This window comes from Macrobrachium rosenbergii, chromosome 48, assembly GCF_040412425.1.
Source record: "Macrobrachium rosenbergii isolate ZJJX-2024 chromosome 48, ASM4041242v1, whole genome shotgun sequence".
Taxonomy (NCBI): domain Eukaryota; kingdom Metazoa; phylum Arthropoda; class Malacostraca; order Decapoda; family Palaemonidae; genus Macrobrachium; species Macrobrachium rosenbergii.
In genome coordinates, this window is record NC_089788.1 from 3,311,354 (window position 1) to 3,332,536 (window position 21,183).

The following is a 21,183-nucleotide window of genomic DNA, read 5'->3' on the forward strand; positions in this document are numbered from 1 at the left end:
TGCCACTAATATTCCAAGTATTCTTGCATAAGTGACAATGGACTAAAATACAAGTGTTCTTGCATATGTGACAATGGACTAAAACACAAGTCTTCTTGCTTCTTGCATATTTGACAATGGACTAAAATACAATTCTTCTTGCATATGTGACAATGGACTGAAACACAAGTCTTCTTGCATATTTGACAATGGACTAAAACACATCAAAATTTTTTCCCACAATCGATACGAGGCCTGTTAGCTCAGTTGGTTAGAGCGCCGTGCTAATAACGCGGATGTCGAGGGTTCGATCCCCTTACGGGCCAGTGGGTACACATTTTTTTCTTTAGTTTTAATCAATTTTCGCCGTGGGTACATTTTCTTTATCGATTCTCCAAGTTAAGCAAGCAAACACACACACACACACACACACACACACACACACACACACACACACACACACACACACACACACACACACACACACACTCTCTCTCTCTCTCTCTCTCTCTCTCTCTCTCTCTCTCTCTCCCGGAAATGAAATGTACAGACAATACCTCTACCTCTGCAAGCAAGCAAGCAAGCAAAACACACACTTCTCTCTCTCTCTCGGGAATGTACAGACAATAACCCTGCAAGCAAGCAAGCAAAACACACACACACACACACACACACACACACACACACACACACACACACACACACACACTCTCTCTCTCTCTCTCTCTCTCTCGGGAATGTACAGACAACACCCCTTGCTTGCAGCAAAAAAGAAAAACGCAAACACACAAACTCTCTCTCTCTCGTATCATGATGCCTTTGAACATACTATCGGAAATACCCAATCTTAAAGAAATCACGCTGGTACAAGGGCAGCTCAATATACTAAGGAAAATACTAACTATGTTATTTTCACTCCAGGAAACGCAAATGAATTTGCTTGTAGTGCCAAACGCGTGCTTTATTTGATTTTTCTAGCCAACTGAAAAGCTGTGCAGACGAGAAAAAAAAAAAAAAGCTGCAAACACACCGTCAAGAAATACTTCAAGTTTTGTCTTATTATAAAGTTCACTGTGTTCAGAACAAAATATAAAAAATAAATACAAGTATTGCTACCACACTTGCATAAAATATTATCATAACTCCTGCGCACTTTACCGAACGTACTTGGACGTACAACCACTCTTCTATTTTCATTATCATTATTATTATAATTTCTAGCGAGACTTGGGCCTTTGGGATCTGTTAGTCTCTAGGGAATGTTCCCAGTTTTTATCGAACCGAGAACTCTGAATCCTAATATATATACACCACAGTTAGTAACTCTATGTTGGTTACATTTGCTAACTCTATGCTAGTTACATTTGATAAAATTTGTCAATATATATCTCAGGGAGAAACTATTTTGGTTACAACTGCTAAAACATTTTAATATACATTACAGGTAGAAACCCAATGCTGGTTACATTTGCTAAGACTTTTCAATGTATATCACAGGCAGAAATTCTATCCTGGTTGCATTTGCTAAGACCTTTTAATATATATCACAGATAGACACTCTATGTTGGTTACATTTGCTAAAATCTTTTAGAAATTCTGTGCTGGTTACATTTGCTAAAACCTTTTAATATATATCACACGTAGAAACTGTATTCTGGTTACACTTACTATTAAACCTTTGCAAGATATGATTTCATGGTGGTCATACTTAGGATTTCTGAGATAAACAGAGCGCCAGGCTCTATGGTAAACAAGTACACTGTGCACATTCAACCCGAGGTGGCTTATACAGGTATGCCCACCGAACCTTGGAACGAGAATCTCTGACTTAGATTCATTTCAGGATCAAGACATATAAAAATCAAGTGCACGTAGGACGTGTCTGTGAAGTGCCTGACTCGCGCGATATTCAAAGTGAACACGAAGAAGAGGAAGGAAAAAGAGAAATTAAATACTGTAGAAATTAAATCAAGTAAAGGGAAGATCGACCTATCACACAAACATTATCTCATAATTATCGAAGCACCATGTTAAGATGGGACACTAAATAAAATACTGGAGAAGGATGAGTCAACCCAAATCGAGAAAGTCAGCAACCTGCGGACATTGCTCTGGGGAAGTTGATGAGGAAGGAACTTGCTGTGAAAATTGTGATGTATGGTTCTATTATGAATGTTCAAGTATCGAGGTCAGATACGCATACTTCGTAGTGATAACATATTGTACACATGTAATAACTGCAAGAGGCCTGAACAAAGAACGCACAAAAAACTCACTGAAGATGAACTTGAAGAAATAAAAGAAAAAGGTATTAACAAAGTTGATTCAGGATTTGGCTCAGAAAACTAGTGATGATCAACATAGATGAAATCCAAAAGAAAACTGATAATGTTGATAAAGATATATAGACCATAACAAACACGGACAAAATTTATGCTGAATCACTAAAGACAAAAAAGTACTCCTGATCAAATCTACAAACGAAGAGAGCACATGTAGCAGCTAATGAAAAGAGACAAATTATGAGTAAAATAACGGCGCCAGTTGAACAGGTTAAAACAACAAGAGATGGACACTTATTTGTAAGATTTCCAGACAGGAAAAACTTAGAAAAGGCAAATATGGAGATACAGAAAATCAGCAATATATCAGTAAATGAGAAGGGTAAACTTAAACCAAAAATAAAAGTAGTCTATGTCCTGAAGGATGAAGATGACATTGTAAAGGAAAATCCATGGATAGGTAGCCTCATTTCTGAAAATGACGACCTGAAAACTGTAAAGGAAATGACAGCCAAAGATGATAAATATAAACACTGTATCATCAAATGCACACCACAAATACGACAGGCTATCTATGATAGAGGTGATAAATTGTGTACACTACAGCCGTTGCAAAGTATACGGCTGTTACATGCCCTATCAATGCTATAAATATCAGGAATTTGGTCACAGCGCAACAAATTGTAGAAATGACCAAGCTTGCCCTAGACGTGGTGAAAATCACAAATCAAATGAATGTGCTAGTAGCATCTTCAAGTGTAAAAATTGTGTAGAGAAAGGCCATAGCGATACTAAGCATAAAACATATGATGGCAATAAAAGTTAAGTATACCTTAGTTTTACCAGACCACTGAGCTGATTGACAGCTCTCCTAGGGCTGGCCCGAAGGATTAGACTTATTTTACGTGGCTAAGAACCAATAGGTTACTTAGCAACGGGACCTACAGCTTTTAAGTGCATATTATATAAAGAATGTGTCAAAAGGTGAAAAATAATACGGATCATGGCTCTGATTAATAATTTTCTATGCAGTTTAATAAACATACAGTCCATAGGAAAATCAAAGAAGAAGAAAGCAAATTTAAAAAAGAACTAAAGACTCTCCTATTCTGCAGGAGCTACGATACTGACGAGAAAACAACGAACTACAAATTATTATAAAATATATAAGAAGCACCTTATTTTGAAAACGTACAAGGGCCCGCCAGAGAGGGAATTATCCCTGTGGAGGGCTGTACATAAAACCAAACAAAGTGAACACAGTGATTACGGCATGTATGAATAAACGAGACACCTAAAATGACCAAGATATGAGAGCAATGCGACAAATTCCTTAAATCGTGCAATGCACAGCTGACGGAAGAAATTTTTGGAACCAACAAAAAATTATTGCAGAACTATCAATCAACGAGCGAGACACAGCCTTCCTCTTCATTGTATGAAAAAAAAAGTAAAAAATGACCGAAGTTTCTTTAATCACGGCCCGGTGGTGGCCTGTCCTATATCGTTGCCAGGAGAACGATTACGGCTAATATCGTTGCCAGAAGAACGATTACGGCCAACTTTAACCTTAAGCAAAATAAAAACTACTGAGAAGGGCTGCAATTCGGTATGTTTGATGATTGGAAGGTGGATGGTCAACATACCAATTTACAGCCCTCTAGCCTCCTCAGTAGTTTTTAAGATCTGAGGGCGGAAAGAAAAAAGTGTGGACGGAGAGACAAAGCCGGCACAATAGTTTTCTTTTCAGAAAACTACAGAAAAGCAGTAAACACGTCGCAAATGAACATCTTGAATACGTTAGAAAAAGTTACGAACGGAGGAATAAATTCATACTCTGGTCACGAGAGAGAGAGAGAGAGAGAGAGAGAGAGAGAGAGAGAGAGAGAGAGAGAGAGAGAGAGAGAGAGAGAGAGAATGATTTCGCCTAGGTTGAATAGAATAGAATAGAATAGAATAGAATACAGAACTTAGGCCAAAGGCTGAGCGCTGGGACCTACGAGGCCATTCATGGCTGAAAGAGAAATTGACAGTAAAAGGTCTGAAAGGTGTAACAGGAGGAAAACCTCGCAGCTGCACTATGAATCAGATGTTAGGAGAGGGTGGAAAGTAAGATGGAAGAAAGAAAGATAATATGAATGGTGGTACAGTAAATGGAACGAAAGGGGTTGCAACTAGGGACCGAAGGCACGCTGCAAAGAACCCTAAGTAATGCCTACAGTGCACTGCATGAGGTGCACTTACGGCACCACTACACCAGTAAGGGGACAGGACAAATGTGTGAGGTACAAGATTTATGAAAGCGAAGGAAAAAGTTGTGTCTTAGCTCCCAGAAGCCAAGGTCCGAGTCACATGACATACGGACATATTTAACGTTCGTACGGCAGTCCACAAGAACGACCATGAAACGTCTTCAGAAAACGTCGACAGAAACGTTTGAGAAGTATTGCGAGCATTAATACGAGGACCAGTTCCCGAAGGCCCCAGTCCCTCCAGAAAGTATAATAATAATAATAATGTCGGAGACGGGCAAAACGTACCGAGAGGCGATTTTAATAATAGTTATAGAGAGACTCGTAGCCATTTATGTAAGACTATTAATACGAGACATTATCGATAACCGTTTGCCGTTTAGTTGAATTTACTTTCTAATTATCTGATAAATAAAATGTCATTATGTACAATTAATCTCCCCTCTGAATTATGTGGTTCAAAAATATCCATTCGCAGTTACATACGTGTGACGGTTAGGTGGGAGTGGTGGTGGTAGTGAGGTAGTAGTAGGAGGAGGAGGAGGAGGAGGAGGAGGAGGAGGAGGAGGAGGAGGAGGAGGAGGAGGAGGAGGAGGAGGAGGAGGAGGAGGAGGAGGAGGAGATGCTTTCAGAAATTTTCAAAACAAGGTGAAATAGATAAAATTAAAAAAAATTATAAAAGTTTGAGAGAGAGAGCTAATTTAAGGACAAACATTAACTTCACGTCCCTTAATCTAACTACACCCTATACCCAGCGTCCTGAATACTACAACCACCCGCCCGCCACCCCCGCCTTTCTTAGCATCTTACCTACAAAACCCTAAACTTTTCTGTACACTAAGGTACAACTTTGTAATCAGAAATATCAGGTTTGGGTACAGAAGCGGATTTTTAAGACCATTTTTATTTGACTACAATTTACCTTACGCGAGAAGTTCGATATTCAAGGAAAAAGTGTACCTACCAAAACAGCCCCGAATTCAGTCACAACAGCCCAGCTTCCCAACTTGTCACGTTTACATCAAGAATTTGTATGATACCAACTCACAGCTGCTTTTAATAATTATTAAGGCACTAACTGAAAAAAAGTCACCTTGTGAATGGTACCGTTATTGAATACAAGTTTAAATACGCTAATGGAAGGCGTGACAAGAACCTTCCATACTTTGGTCAAGTCGTTCACTTTAGACTTCCAAGTCAAACTCACTGAGCCACCAGCCTTGTGCTGGCACGGGCTCTTGCTCTAGGCAGCCCGTAAGATAAAGTCCAACTTCTTTACCACCTACACTAAACATTGGAGACGAGAATGGTTATCAAAATGTTACTGAAGACTAAATGGTGTCTTGTGCTAATTCCAGTTCTATCTGATAACTTTCGGAATACGTGGTCCCTTTTTTATTTAGTTTCGAAATTGCATTTTTTTCAGTTATCTGAGATAACTGCTTTGACAAAGTTTTTTTTCTTCTCTTTGTCTTGTTTCAGGAAAGTATCCAGTCTGTCTCGCTCGTCATATACCCTGAATAGTGAGAGAGACAAATCTGATGTTCTGCTGAAACATTACATCAGTAAAAAAAAAAAAAAAAAAAAAAAAAAAAAAAAAAAGTCACCGTCAATGCAGTTATCCCAAATAATTGCAAAAATGCAAATTCGACACTTTGCAAATGAATGACATGACAACCTATAAATCCACGTTTTCCGTACCAAATGATGCAACTGACATGACAATGACAATTTTAAAAATAAGGTCACCCACATAATTTCTTTTTGCGCTGGTGTCAATTCCTAAAAATGTTTCGTGAGAAAATCCAAACTCCGTATGCTGCCTTCTACGGTTAATCTTTCTATGTATAAAATTAACGATTAATATGTGCCCAAGCTTCAATAAATAATCCCTTCTCTTTACCTTACCTGATAACATTAATTAGGCATTTTTTACAATGATGAGGCCAAATTCAAATTGAGTTCATGTAAGTTACAGTGATAAAATAATACATTTCTTGCTTTATCATTAGGCATTGAATGCGAAAAGTAGGTTAGGGAAGGAACTTTCACTTTCAAGATAAAACCTTCACCTTTCAACGTCTGTTCGAAAAACGATCGGGGTTGCAATACGTAAACCCGATACTGAAACAGTCAACTTATGCAACTTAAATATCAAACCGATTAGCCTAGCTCTGGACGGTTGCAGAACCTATAAACCGTTGTAGTAGCTATCTTCAGTTAAATTTTTTTTAGGAACAATTGTTCTATAAGTACTAAAACTGTCATACGTATTACATTCACAGCCTCCTTCCACTTTATTCTTCTGTGCAATCAAGAGAGATAGCATTTCCATTCAGCAGGTTTACAGCGAAAATTGTCACAGCTTTGTTAGGGTGATATCTCTCAACAAAACTTTGCACTTCCCAATTTTGTACATATTTCTTTTATTAATCAACTAGGAACATCCTCCATTCCCCTCCTCTGAAGACAATCCCTAAGAGGTTGACTGTTGCTGTTCCCCCTGAAATATCCTGCAGTTCTTTTTTGGTGAGCTTTCCTTTCTGCTCCTCCACAGCATCGACTCTCACCTCAAAGCCCAGCAACGTGCCCACAGACACATCCTCCTCTACAACAGGCTCAGCAGCCTCACAGCCTTAAAATTCCATTTCTGCTACAGAGTCCTGTAAGAGACATCACCCCATGCTCTGTCTTTGAGGTTTATGCAACAGAGGTTATCAAAGTGCTTCTTCCAGAACTCTCCGAGGGTTAACTCTTGTCAGAGGTCGTTTTTAAAACACCTTGAAACTGTGCTTTGTTGTAGAGTTTCTGGAAGTCTGAAATGACCTGCCAGGAGAGGGACTAGATGAGAAGAGCACTGTCAGGAGCAAGAACTTCACTCTCATGCAGCTAAACTCTTGCAGCAACTCGGCCTCCTAGCCGCCTGGAGGATGAGCAGCAGCACTGTCCAGTACAAGAAGAAGCAACTGTTTCTCCCTGAAGTATTTCCTGACTTTTGGGTAAGTTAGATTCTAGTCAAGTTTAACCTATGGTCCATAGCACTACTTTTCTTAACAACCCTTGAGTTCAGTGAGTGGTAGACAAGCTAAGGATTCAGTTTTAAATCCCCACTTGCATTCCCATAGCAAAAGAGTTAGCCTGTCCTTCATTGGCTTGTGCCCTGTGGCCTGGTACGTATGACTTCTCCTCTTGGGTGACATAGCTCTTGAACTCTCACATTTTTCAGCAGTACCTTTGTCAGAACTGGCAGTCTCCCAAAGCCTCACCACAGATTGTATGCCACTTCTCTTGAATTTATCAAACCACCCATAACTGGCTTTGAGCTTGTGCATATTGCCTGTATTGGCATTTGTTCCAGCTGTGATTTACAAGAGATCACATGTATTTGTCTAGCCTTTTTGACTTTGCCTTCAGAAACACTGTCACCAGGTAACTATTTTTCATCTATCCACATTAACATCACTTTCTCAGCCTCTTCAATCCTCCAGGACCTTTGTTTCAGAACAAATTTCACTGTTTTGCCACTCCACACTCTGCCATATCACCCACACATGCACCACTTTCATATTTTTCTATACAGGCAGTCCCCGGTTTACGACGGGGGTTCCGTTTTTGCGCCACGTTGTAATCCGAAAATCGTCGAAAATTGTCATAAAGCCTTAGAAAACCTTACTTTTAATGCTTTGGGTGTACAGAAAATGTCAACTGCATTTTTTTTTAGTTTTTCATAAAAAAATAAAAATTTTGGTTATTCTGCCATTTTGGAGCCATATTTCTTCTGTCGGATCGGCGTATGACGCGTCATAACCCTGGAACATGCGTCGTACACAGGGAAATAATTTCTGATGAATATATTTGAAAAGCATCACAACCTCGGAACGTCATAAGCCGGACCCGTCGTAAACCGGGGACTGCCTGTAATTTGTTTCTGAATCTGTTGGTTCCTCGCTCTCTCTCTGCCTTACTGGCATCCTTAGTCTTTTTAGGGGCCATGATGACCCAAGTACTTGCACAAGAACTGAGAACAAAAATGTATGAGATACAGGAGAGTTTTGCAGAGCAGTTGACTGAGCAAAACCCAAATGTAGACTCAGCCCTTCCCTTTGTTTCAGCTGGGAACCACACACGTGACATGCCTATTCCCACCTCATCTACCAATATTTCCCACCAATGCTACCTGACCTTAGGAGAACATGTCCTCAAAATGACACTGATCACCAGTTTGAGGGTAAAGTGGACTGAACGAACTCCTCTTTCAAGGCAGGAATCTGGGCAACCACAGCTCCATGGCAGGATCCATTGTGTGTATTCAAAACTGCTCATACCAGTAGGATAACAGATTGGGCTGGTACAGACCAATTAAACGGGAGTGATTTAATGTGAACGGTTTTGGCAAGAATTCCCTTGCCAGTGACTTCATGGCTATGAGCTCTGGGTTGGAATGAATATATTTAAATTTCAAAAGGATTCACAAGCAAACAGCAACCATGTTTCCAGCTGAATTTCTAACTGCATACACCATACCAACAACAATAACATTATCAAATCAATGACAAGTATCAGGTGATGCTACCCACTGCTCTCCCAAACATCCACCAACAAATGACCCATTCAGTCTGTGCGCACTATCATTTATTTGTTCAAAAGAAGCTTTAGTAAACCCTTGCACTGGCTCCAAAGCCTGGAGGAGTGAAGAATTCCAAGAAGCCCTACAAGGTGTCTAATTACCTGAAAAGGTGAAAATCTTAATTACGGTTATAACGTAAAAAGTCTTAGGCCAAGACTGCCAAGAAATTAAACAAGAACAAAATGTTGATTTGTGAAATTTTTAACACAAAAAGCATACAAGGAAGTCCTGCTATTGTGCTCAGGAGGAGCGCAAAAGTGAAAACAAGAAAAGCTCAATGCACGTGGGCTGAAGACACAATGAACAAGAGGTTCCTATTGATGGAAACTTCTTTAAGCAAAATGCTTCCAGTCTGCATGAGCAGTTAAGTGATGAAATGAACATTGAAGAGGGGAACAAGCCATTCTAGTAAATAAAGGATGGTTAAATTGATTCCAGCATCAATTTAACCTGAATAATGTAAAAATTACAGGAGTGTCAGCATCTATGGATGAAGACGCTACCATCACAATGCCCCTAGAGTTTGAAGAATAAAAAAATGGTAGATATGGTCTGAGGCCATGTTTTGAACTGCAATGAAACAAGATTACTTTGGATAAAAAAATGCCTAGCAGGAACTATATCCATCAAAGAATTCACTTACCAAAAAAACAGTTTCACAAAGTATCAGTAACTAAGTGTGTTGTCAGCCTTCTTGCAACAGCCTCCAATATAAAGATACTAACATAGCTAATAACCATAATGCTTTGAAATTAATACTGAAAGTATTATTACTATGTAGTTTAACCAGACCACCGAGCTACTTTACTTAGCTTTTACAGGACTGGCCAAAAGGATTTGTCCCTGTCGATCATAAAGATCAATTTTATAGATCAAACTGTAGCTTTTTATTTATACAAATGTTTACTGATGACTTTTCTTTATCTTAACCTCGACCAAATGCAGCCAGACGATGACATGCGTGAGATTGTTCTTATTTTGGTCAGAGGCGGACTAATACTATACTCTATTAATCCTGTACAGGACAAATGTGAGAGACAGAAGGTAAGAAACAGCTTCCATGAAGTCAAGGTCCGAATCACAAAACATATATTTCTTACACTTGAATCTTAAGGCTTTGCAGTGACAAGCATATCCAAAAAAGCACGAATAATTCAACAAGTCACAAGGGCATTGTGGCTATTACAATTACACAAGTACCTGGTAAAAAGTGACCAGTAGACTGCACAGATATGGATATGTTGAAAGTTCATATGGCAGTCACAAAAGTGGCCATAAATGTATTAAGAAAATGATGATGGAAATTATTGAGAAGCACTGAAAGCATTACTATGCGGACCAGTTCCCAAAGGCCCCAGTCCCTCCAGAAAGTATAATAATAATACATAATAAAGGCCGGAGATGGAGAAAATGTACTGAGAGGCAATTTTAATAACAGTTATAAAGAAACCCATAGGCATTTATGTACGGCTATTAATACACAATACTTTTGAGGGCTTTTTAATGTTCAGTTGAATTTACTTTCTAATTATCTCATAAGAAAAATATCACTATGTACAATTCGTGTCCTCTATGAATTAAAAGCTTCGAAACACATCCATTTGCAGTTACATGCGTGTGATGGTGAGGTGGGGGTGGTGGCAGTGAGGAGGAGGAGGTGCTCTAAACAATTTTCCGAACAAGGCGAAACAGATAAAATTAAATATAACTATGAGAGTTTGAGAGTGTACTAACTTATGGACAGGCATTAACTTCACCTACCTTAATCTAACTAGACCCTATGCGTGGCATCCCAAATGCAACAGTGGCGCCCCCCCCCCCTGACCTTCTTAGCTCTCTTACCTATAAACTTTAATCTTTTCTATGCACTAAGGTACAACTTTATAATCAATAGTATCAGGTTTAGATATAGAATCGTTTTCGTAAGACCATTTTTTTTTTACTGCAATTTAATTTACATGACAAGTTCGACAGTGATGGAGAAAGTATACCTACTAAAACAGCCCTGAATAAAGTCACAAAAGTCCAGCTCCAACTTGTCATGTTTACATCAAGAATTTCTATAATACCAACTCACGCTGCTTTTAATAAATAATAATAAGGCATTAACTGAAGCAGACGTCACCTTGTGAATGGTACCATTATTGAATACAAAGTTCAAGAATGGAAGGCGTGATGGAGATCATCTGCCCTTTGGTCAAGTCATTCATTTTAGACTTCCTAGCCCAACTGTCGTCTAGGCAACCCGTAAGTTTCAGTTAGGAATTACACATGACATACCTAATCCCACCTCATCCACCAATACTATCTGACATCAGGAGAACAGTGGCCCTAAGATGACACTGATCACCAATTTGAGAGTGAAGTGGGTTGAAAGCACTCATCTTTTCAGGCATGGGTCTCCACAACCATAGTTCCCAGGTGTGAATTCAAGACTGCCCGTACCAGTTATCAGTAGGACAACAAGTTGAGTTAGGCTGGTACAGACCAACAGGAGCGATTTCATGTGAACGATTCTGGAAAGAATTCCCTTACCTGGTGACTTTGTGGCTATAACCCCTGGCTTGGACTGGATATACTTCACTTTCAAAAGGATTCACAAGCAAACACCAACAATGTTATCAGTTGAATTTCTAACTGCATACACAATACCAACAAGCAATAACATGGTCAAAACAATTAAAGCATCAGGTGATGCTAGTATCCATGTCTTACCCTCTGTTCTCACAAACGTCCACCCACATATCACCCTTGGTAGCATATCTCCCATTCAGTCTGTGCGCACTATCATTTATTTGATCAAAAGAGGCCATTGTAAACCCCTGCATTGGTTCCAAGGCCTGTAAGGAGTGACAATCCCATGCATGAAGCCAAAAATAGGTTTTTCCTACATCAAAACCTCTTTTAATGATTTAACTGTTTACTTGAAAATGGAAAGTCTGGCCATTTTCAATGATTCTTGTCGATTATACTTTGGACAGACTCAAGAAAATTTATAACTACAGTATTTGTATTACTTTACATTCTGTGCACATACGTATATGGTTTTCAATCACGTAAGCTATTCATCTGATATCCATGAGTCAAATGAGAGGGACTAATTCTAAGACAAGTCAAAATTAAGCATCTTATTCCATTTGATATGATGAATTCCATATTCCAACACTGGTCTTGATCTGTTGAAGTGATTACTATGGTATTAAGTTTGCTATACCAAATATTCTTCCCTTTCTTAACTATACAGTAAAGGGGTTTAGAAATATATATATAATCACTAACAGGAATAACTACAAGCGATCTTCATCATATTAGTGGCAGCTTTGGTTGCTTTACAAACATGAGATCATGAAGTGGCTGTTGATTTCTGATTTGTTTTTTGGTAACCGGTAAAAAGCAAAATCTTAAAATATTGTTTTTTGTATCTGGTTATTTAAAGCACAAAACGATCAAAACAAATATACTTATCTTATATAATACTTCAAAACTAAGACCTTAAATAACTTCATCATTACTCAAATGTTGAAACATTACATAGTTATCTTGATACTTTGTGGAAAGAGTACAAAAGTCAACAAGAGTACCAACATCCACTGCTGCTGTGCCTTGCGCCATAAAATTTGGAACAGCTGTGCCTTAGGGCGGAGGGGCCCTGGCAGTGCCGGTTGCCAGGTCCCCTATGCCCTACGAGTCGGGCCACTGTTTCAAATTTTAACCGAAATCACTCATACATTGTGTGCCTGTGCTTCCTCACCCTCGTAGGATGAGGGGGGGGGGGCATACAGAAATACACAGCACCTGCGATGCTGCAGGCACTAAAAAGTTGTGTGTTGAAGAGAAAACATTGCAGCAAATGCACAGCACTCCATTCAAAATCACATGACTGGACAAAGAAAAATATTCTTTGTTACCAACCACACCAATACTTTCTAGATGTAGCCAATTAGAGAAAAATATATGTTTATGATGTATATGTCTACCTGCCATTAAAAATCACACTGAAGGGTAACGATGCAAGTGTTTACGCCACTAGTGGGAAAGCTTATAAAAAACTTGAGTTCCTGAACACCCATGCACCTTCTACCTTACGCTACTGAACTGACGATGTATCAGTATCTGCATATTAAAAACAGTAAATGGGCCAAGGGACATCATGCTTTGAAGGCAATAACAAGCATGAAAGCGCTCTCTCTCTCACTCTCTCGTTGTAATATTTGTTGGCTTTCCATCAACTTATGCTGTGAAAATTATGACAAAACACCATGGAATAAAATATGAGAAATAAGGGGAGAAAGGGAAGGTGTGTGAGCACTCTAGACACTAATGTATGGGAATTTCTTCTCTCTCTCTCTCTCTCCTTTGTGTTGTGCACGATTATTCTATTACAATAATCTTTATTGAAAAACAAAAAAACATGCAAAGTATTTTCAACAACCTCAGAAGCTCTCAAGAAGTTAAAAAACTGCCTACCCACCTCCACTGCTTTCCTAGACCCTCCCTGCCTGTGAAACTCTTTCCCTGCTCTCCTCTCATACCATAACCCTTTCTCAGTGTGCTTATGCCTGACAGCATCGTTACTAACAATTTACTCTGCCTGCACAGTGTTGCCAACCATTCGCCCCTGCCCGCCCCCACAATTAAGGTACACTATTGAAGGGACTGACTACAATAACTGTATTGTACTGTAGAGTAACCCAATGATCATTTGTAATTCTCCTACCTGCATTGCATACACTTTATTGCATCTTTTTCAGTGCATTATGTACGAAACTGCACTAAATGGCAACAATTTCTAATGAACCTGCAAAAGTGCAAATTGATATTAAGAGCCAAATCTAAACTGTCTTCCACTAGCCACATGGAATACAGCCTTCAAGTATACACACTCAGATGTCCAGTTTATACTACTAAAATAATTCCTAGGCCACAGTGCTGACAGACTGACATGGAGAGAGATGAATGTACTGCACTGTCATTTTTCAACTATGTAATATTTTAAAGTAAATTACTTGGGCAAAGCCTTTTGACATTTAAAAAATTTTTTTGCTCACAGATCTGGTTAAAGTATTCTTATAAAAATTCTATTATGTTGCTGTAAAATAAACATTATACTGAGTTACTGTTATTAGATAGTGTAAGGAAACTTTCTTATGGCTGGCCATTAGAGCTTGTTTTTAGTGCGCATGAGAGAACGCTGAATAGCGTATAACGAAATTTCTTCCTCAAGGACTGGCACCAAAGAACAGTCTCAGTCTCTGTAGGTTGAAGCTATGACCTTCTGCTAGTACAGGCCCCTGCTCTGAGGCAGGCTCAAAGTCTGGTGAATATGGGAGGGAGTAGCTGCTATGGACCTCTGGACTTTACTCAGGGATGAAACTCTCAGCATTCATCAATTACACACAAGATAACAAAGCCCATTCTAATTCTCCCAATGATATTTTTGAGGGGAAAAATGCCGCTGACCTAAACAACAAGCTTCAATATTTCAATCTATTACAATCTGGGTTCACTGCTGCATAAAGTCAGCCATCTGCAATCAGATAATCACTAACAAACCCAACTACTATGAGGTGATGTAATTGACCACGTCATAATAAATATAGCCTAAGCACTGCCATTCCTTCATTTAATATCCTTGAGTTGATATTCAACACATTCAAGCATTTGTGCCACCTTCAAAACTTCACAGAAGGAAATAATTATTTAAGGGAATAATAAGTGATTGACTGGTTTTCCCAAATCAATGTAACAAATGATCACCAAACCTCTACAACTCTAGAAAATGAAAATTTTGTTAAAAATTTTTACCACATTCACTTAGTGCACACAATGAGCTGTACTCATAAATACCATATCTGACATATTATCCCATTTTTCCTCCCAAAATTATGGCTCAAAATGTACATCATGGTCTTTTCTGCAAAGCTGTAGGCTAGTGTTTACCCAACTACCATCGATCACCAGTACTTGTACCTAGCAAAACTCCTTAATTCTGTAATACTGTAATCACAGGTATTGTAGTAGTAGTAGTAGTAGTAGTAGTAGTAGTAGTAGTAGTAGTAGTAGTAGTAGTAGTAGTAGTAGTAGTAGTTCCAAACATGGTGAAATGGACAACATTAAATATAACTATAAAAGTTTGTGAGTGTAATGACTTAGGGACAGGCATTAACTTCACCTAACTTAATATAACTACCCTATGCACAGCGACCTAAATACAACACCAATCCCCCCTTATCTTAACCTCTTACCTATAAAATCTTAAGCTTTTCTATACACGAAGGTACAACTTTATAATCCGAAATATCAGGTTTAGATATAGAATCGTTTTCGTAAGACCATTTTTATTTTACTGCAATTTAATTTACATGACAAGTTCGATAGTGGTGGAAAAAGTATACCTACTAAAACAGCCCTGGATGAAGTCACAACAGTCCAGCTTCCCAACTTGTCATGTTTACATCAAGAATTTCTATAACACCAATTCACAGCTGCTTTTAATAAATAATAAGGCATTACCAGAAGCAGACGTCACCTTGTGAATGGTACCATTATTGAATACAAAGTTCAAGAATGGAAGGCGTGATGGAGATTGTCCCCCCTTTGGTCAAGTCATTCATTTTAGACTTCCTAGTCCAACTGTCGTCTAGGCAACCCGTAAGTTTCAGTTAGGAATTACACGTGACATACCTAATCCCACCTCATCCACCAATATTTCCCACCAATACTATCTGTCATCAGGAGAACAGTGGGCCTAAGATGACACTGATCACAAATTTGAGAGTGAAGTGGGTTGAAAGCGCTCATCTTTTCAGGCATGGATCTCCACAACCACACTTCCCTGGTGGGAATTCAAGATTGCCTGGACCAGTTATCAGTAGGATAACAAGTTGAGTTAGGTTGGTACAGACCAACAGGAGCAATTTCATGTAAATGATTTTGGAAAGAACTCCCTTACCTGGTGACTTTGTGGCTATAACCCCTGGCTTGGACTGGATATACTTCACTTTCAAAAGCATTCACAAGCAAACACCAACAATGTTATCAGTTGAATTTCTAACTGCATACACAATACCAACAAGCAATAACATGGTCAAAACAATTAAAGCATCAGGTGATGCTAGTATCCATGTCTTACCCTCTGTTCTCACAAACATCCACCCACATATCACCCCTGGTAGCATATCTCCCATTCTGTCTGTGAGCACTATCATTTATTTGTTCAAAAGAGGCCATTGTCAACCCCTGCATTGGCTCCAAGGCCTGTAAGGAGTGACAATCCCATGCATGAGGCCAAAAATAGGTTTTTCATACGTCAAAACCTGTTGTAATGATTTAACTGTTTACTTGAAAATGGAAAGTCTGGCCATTTTCAATGATTCTTGTCAATTATACTTTGGACACACTCAAGAAAATTCATAACTACAGTATTTGTATTACTTTACATTCTGTGCACATACATATATGGTTTTCAATCATGTAAGCTATTCATCAGATATCCATGAGTCAAATGAGAGTTACTAATTCTAAGACAAGTCAAAATTAAGCGTCATATTCCATTTGATATGGTGAATTCCATATTCCAACACTGGTCTTGATCTGTTGAAGTTGGTTACTATGGCATTAAGTTTGCTATACCAGATATTCTTCCCTTTCTTAACTATACAGTAAAGGGGTTTAGAAATATATATATATAATCACTAACAGGAATAACTACAAGCGATCTTCATCATATTAGTGGCAGCTTTGGCTGCTTTACAAACATGAGATCATGAAGTGGCTGTTGATATCTGATATGTTTTTTGGTAACTGGTAAAAAGCAAAATATTAAAATATTGTTCTTGCATTTCCTTGTTTAAAGCATAAAACAATCAAAACATATATACTTATCTTATATAATACTTCAAAACTAAGACCTTAAATAACTTCATCATTACTCAAATGTTGAAACATTACATAGTTATCTTGATACTTTGTGGAAAGAGTACAAAAGTCAACAAGAGTACCAACATCCACTGCTGCTGTGCCTTGCGCCATAAAATTTGGAACAGCTGTGCCTTAGGGCAGAGGGGCCCTGGCAGTGCCGGTTGCCAGGTCCCCTATGCCCTACGAGTCGGGCCACTATTTCAAATTTTAACCGAAATCACTCATACATTGTCTGCCTGTGCTTCCTCACCCTCGTAGGATGAGGGGGCATACAGAAATACACAGCACCTGCGATGCTGCAGGCACTAAAAAGTTGTGTGTTGAAGAGAAAACATTACAGCAAATGCACAGCACTCCATTCAAAATCACGACTGACAAAGAAAAATATTCTTTGTTACCAACCACACCAATACTTTCCAGATGTAGCCAATTAGAGAAGGATATGTTTGTGGTGCATGTGTCTATCAGCTATTAAAAATCACACCGAAGGGTAATGATGCAAGTGTTTACGCCACTAGTGGGAAACCTTATAAAAAAAACTTGAGTTCCTGAACACCCATGCACCTTCTACCTTACGCTACTGAACTGGCGATGTATCGGTATCTGCAAATTAAAAGCAGTAAATGGGCCAAGGGACATCATGCTTTGAATGCAATAACAAGCAAGAGAGCTCTCTCTTTCTCTCTCTCCCTCTCTTGTTGTAATATTTCTTGGCTTTCCATCAATTTATACTGTGAAAATTATGACAAAACACCATGGAATAAAATATGAGAAATAAGGGAGAAAGGGAAGGTGTGTGAGCACTCTAGGTACTGATGTATGGTAATTTCTTCTCTCACTCTCTCTCTCTTTTGTGTTGTGCACGATTATTCTATTACAATAATCTTTATTAAAATAAAAAAAAAACATGAAAAGTATTTTCAACAACTTCAGAAGCTCTCAAGAAATTAAACAACTGCCTACCCACCTCCACTGCTTTCCTAGCCCCTCCCGCCTGTGAAACTCTTTCCCCACCCTCCTCTCATACCATAACCCTTTCTCAGTGTGCTTATGCCTGACAGCATCGTTACTAACAGTTTGCTCTGTCTGCACAGTGTTGCCAACCATTCACCCACCCCAGGCCAGCCCCCACAATTAAGGTACACTATTGAAGGTTTAACAACAATAACTGTATTGTACTGTAGAGTAACCCAATGATCACTTGCACTTCTACCTGCATTACATACACTTTACTGCATCTTTTTCAGTGCATTATGTATGAAACTACACTAAATGGCAACAATTGCTAATGAACCTGCAAAAGTGCAAATTGATATTAAGAGCCAAATCCAAACTGTCTACCACTAGCCACATGGAATACAGCCTTCAAGTATACACACTCAGATGTCCAGTTTATACTACTAAAATTATACCACTAAAATAATTCCTAAGGCACAGTGCTGACAGACTGACATGGAGAGAGATGAATGTACTGCACTCTTATTTTTCAACTGCTATTTTACATTAAATTACTTGGGCAAAGCCCTTTGACATTTACATTTTTTCCCCTCATGGATCTGGTTAAAGTATTCTTATAAAAATTCTGTTATGTTACTGTAAAATAAACATTATACTGTACTGTGTTACTGTTATTAGATAGCGTAACCAAACTTTCTTATGGCTGGCCATTAGAGGTTGTTCTTAGTATGAGAGAACGCTGAATAGCGTATAAAAGAGCTGCTTACTCAAGGCCTAGCACCGAAGAACAGTCTCAGTCTTCGTAGGTTGAAACTATGACCTTCTGCTAGTGCAGGCCCTTGCTCTGAGGCAGGCTCAAAGTGTGGTGAATATGGAAGGGAGTAGCTGCTATGGACCTCTGGACTTTTAACTCAAGGATAAAACATTCGTCATTCATCAATTACACATAAGACAACAAAGCTAATTCTAATTCTCCCAATGATATTTTTGAGGGGGGGGGGAAGCCACTGACCTAAACAACAGGCTTCAATATTTCCATCTATTACAATTTAGGTTCACTACTACATAAAGCCACCAATCTGCTATCAGAAAATCACTAACAAACCCACTACTATGTGGTGATGTAACTGACCAGGTCATAATAAATATAGCCTAAGCGCCACCGTTACTACCTTTAATATCCTTGAGTTGATATTCAACACATTCAAGCATTTGTACCACCTTCATAAACTTTACAGAAGGAAATACTTGCGTAAGAGATCAATAACTGTCACTGTTTGAATTATCCATCAAAGGAGATGGAGGGAGAATCATACAATGTTTTCTGCTATACTTGAGCTGCTTTTGTTTTTCCATGTTCTTGTATGCTTTGTCCAAGGGTTTTTTCTGACACACTGTAGCTATATATATCAATAAAATTATACGCTTCATGTAAACACATTTTTTTTAATACTCCCTTCTGAATTTTGTGGGGGAGGGGGTTTTATATGCCGTCAAATACGCTACTCCCATGCCTTGGATCCGTAAGTGTATATTAAAAAAACCTGTAACAGACTGTCAGCTGGCTTAAAATCCATTCAACCTATATGCAACCCCCCCTCCGAGAACCAGGGATACTGTTACTCCCCTCCCCATCCCTCTACACAGAGTCCCAAAGATTTGGGCACACAACCAGCAAGAGTAGCACAGTCCCCGACAGAACAGTTTTATGAATATTCGACGGAATTTCTGGCCGCTAAAAATCACACATTTTTCCGAGCATATTCTTTATAATCTAAGTCGTCCACCACGATATTAAGGAAAAACGAATAAACTAATGTACTTACCTATTTGACGAGCAGAAAAGCCTTTCGTTGACAGGTTTCGCATCTTCGTATAAAAGCCTTCTCCGTGTTGCAGCGATGAAAACACCATCGCTTTCCTCTTCCTCTTCGAAGCTTTCATAATTTCTGAGTGCGTAGTCCTCCAGTTTGGAAAGAGGAATGGGCGGGTGGTATGGCGTGGGAAAGCGCTTTGATATATGAACTGCTTTAAAATCATGAGCCACAAATGTTGAATTATCAAAGGAAACCACTTTACCAGAAGATGGGAATTCCACATCGGGCCTGGCTTGCTCTTCTGAAAAACTTGCAGCTGTTGCACCAGCAATGGCCTCTTGGTCAATCTCATTAGACAGTACTTGTTTAATTTTGTCACCATCTTCAAAATGGTTTGATAACCAGTCACCAAGTATGGAAAGATATGATGACATATCCAGTAACTTTTCTGTGCCATCATGGCAAAAAGCCTCCCTCAAGGTTTCAAGCAATACCCTGTCAAAGAAAGGAAACTTAACTGAGCAACTAAGTATAAAAAAATATCACTCACAAAATATATTACTACTGCTGATGAGATAAGTTTTCTAATGAGCAGGATGCTCTAGACTTGGCAATTTTAAAATAGAATCCTAAAGACCAATGAACAACCATAACTAAAACCAAACAACAGTGTGGGTGAACGTGAATTGTAAAAGCTACATGAAAACATACATTGTTAAACAAAGAAACTATACACAGTACGTATATTAATATGCAATCAACCCTGCATATTCAATTGTTGGTATACAATTTTTCTTCCTATACAAAGTTCCATCCAAATGAATATGGATTTATTTATATTTTGAATTTGGTTAGAAATCTGCTACGAATGATGATATGCATGAATGCAGTTTTCAACGTGTTCAGCTCTTCATGGGAACTTTGAAGAATTTAATGTTTAATGAATCTTCCATCAAATACTGAACAAATACACTGTGATTCTTAGTGTTAAAATGAAACTGTAAGACTGTATGCAGCTGCTAACAGTTTTCCATGTACAAGTGTAATGAATGTTTTGACACATCTCAAACATACTGCTTGTGTAAGTAGTAAGGCTATCAAGCCTGAGGTGTGCAAGAACCTAGCTCTTGAAGTAAAAGCGGACAATGTAGAAAGTAAGAAATAACAAGGTGTCAAAAGCAATACAGAACCTGTCCTTTCAACATTCTCTAAGGCTCCCTGTATCAAGCAGCATTTGACTAAGTGTGTAGTAATCATTGCTGTAAGGCTGGTCTCTACATTCTTGTACTGTACTGTACAGCAAAATGCATAGAGTAGCTTCATTTTGCTGTTTTCTTGACCACATCAAA

The 21,183-nt window shown here is 38.7% G+C and overlaps 1 protein-coding gene and 1 non-coding gene across 6 annotated transcripts in view; one reads left to right on the forward strand and one right to left on the reverse strand.

The window, feature by feature from the left end:
• Window positions 1–21,183, reverse strand: part of LOC136831178 (uncharacterized) — a 1,009,691-nt gene that overhangs the window by 979,308 nt on the left and 9,200 nt on the right. For all 5 annotated transcript variants that reach the window (XM_067091138.1, XM_067091137.1, XM_067091135.1 and 2 more), the window contains exon 5: window positions 19,844–20,329. In XM_067091138.1, coding sequence (XP_066947239.1) covers window positions 19,844–20,329 — 486 coding nt within the window. The remainder of the gene's footprint in view (window positions 1–19,843; window positions 20,330–21,183) is intronic.
• On the forward strand, window positions 232–305 carry TRNAI-AAU (transfer RNA isoleucine (anticodon AAU)). Its single transcript has one exon. It is a non-coding gene; the product is annotated as a tRNA-Ile (tRNA).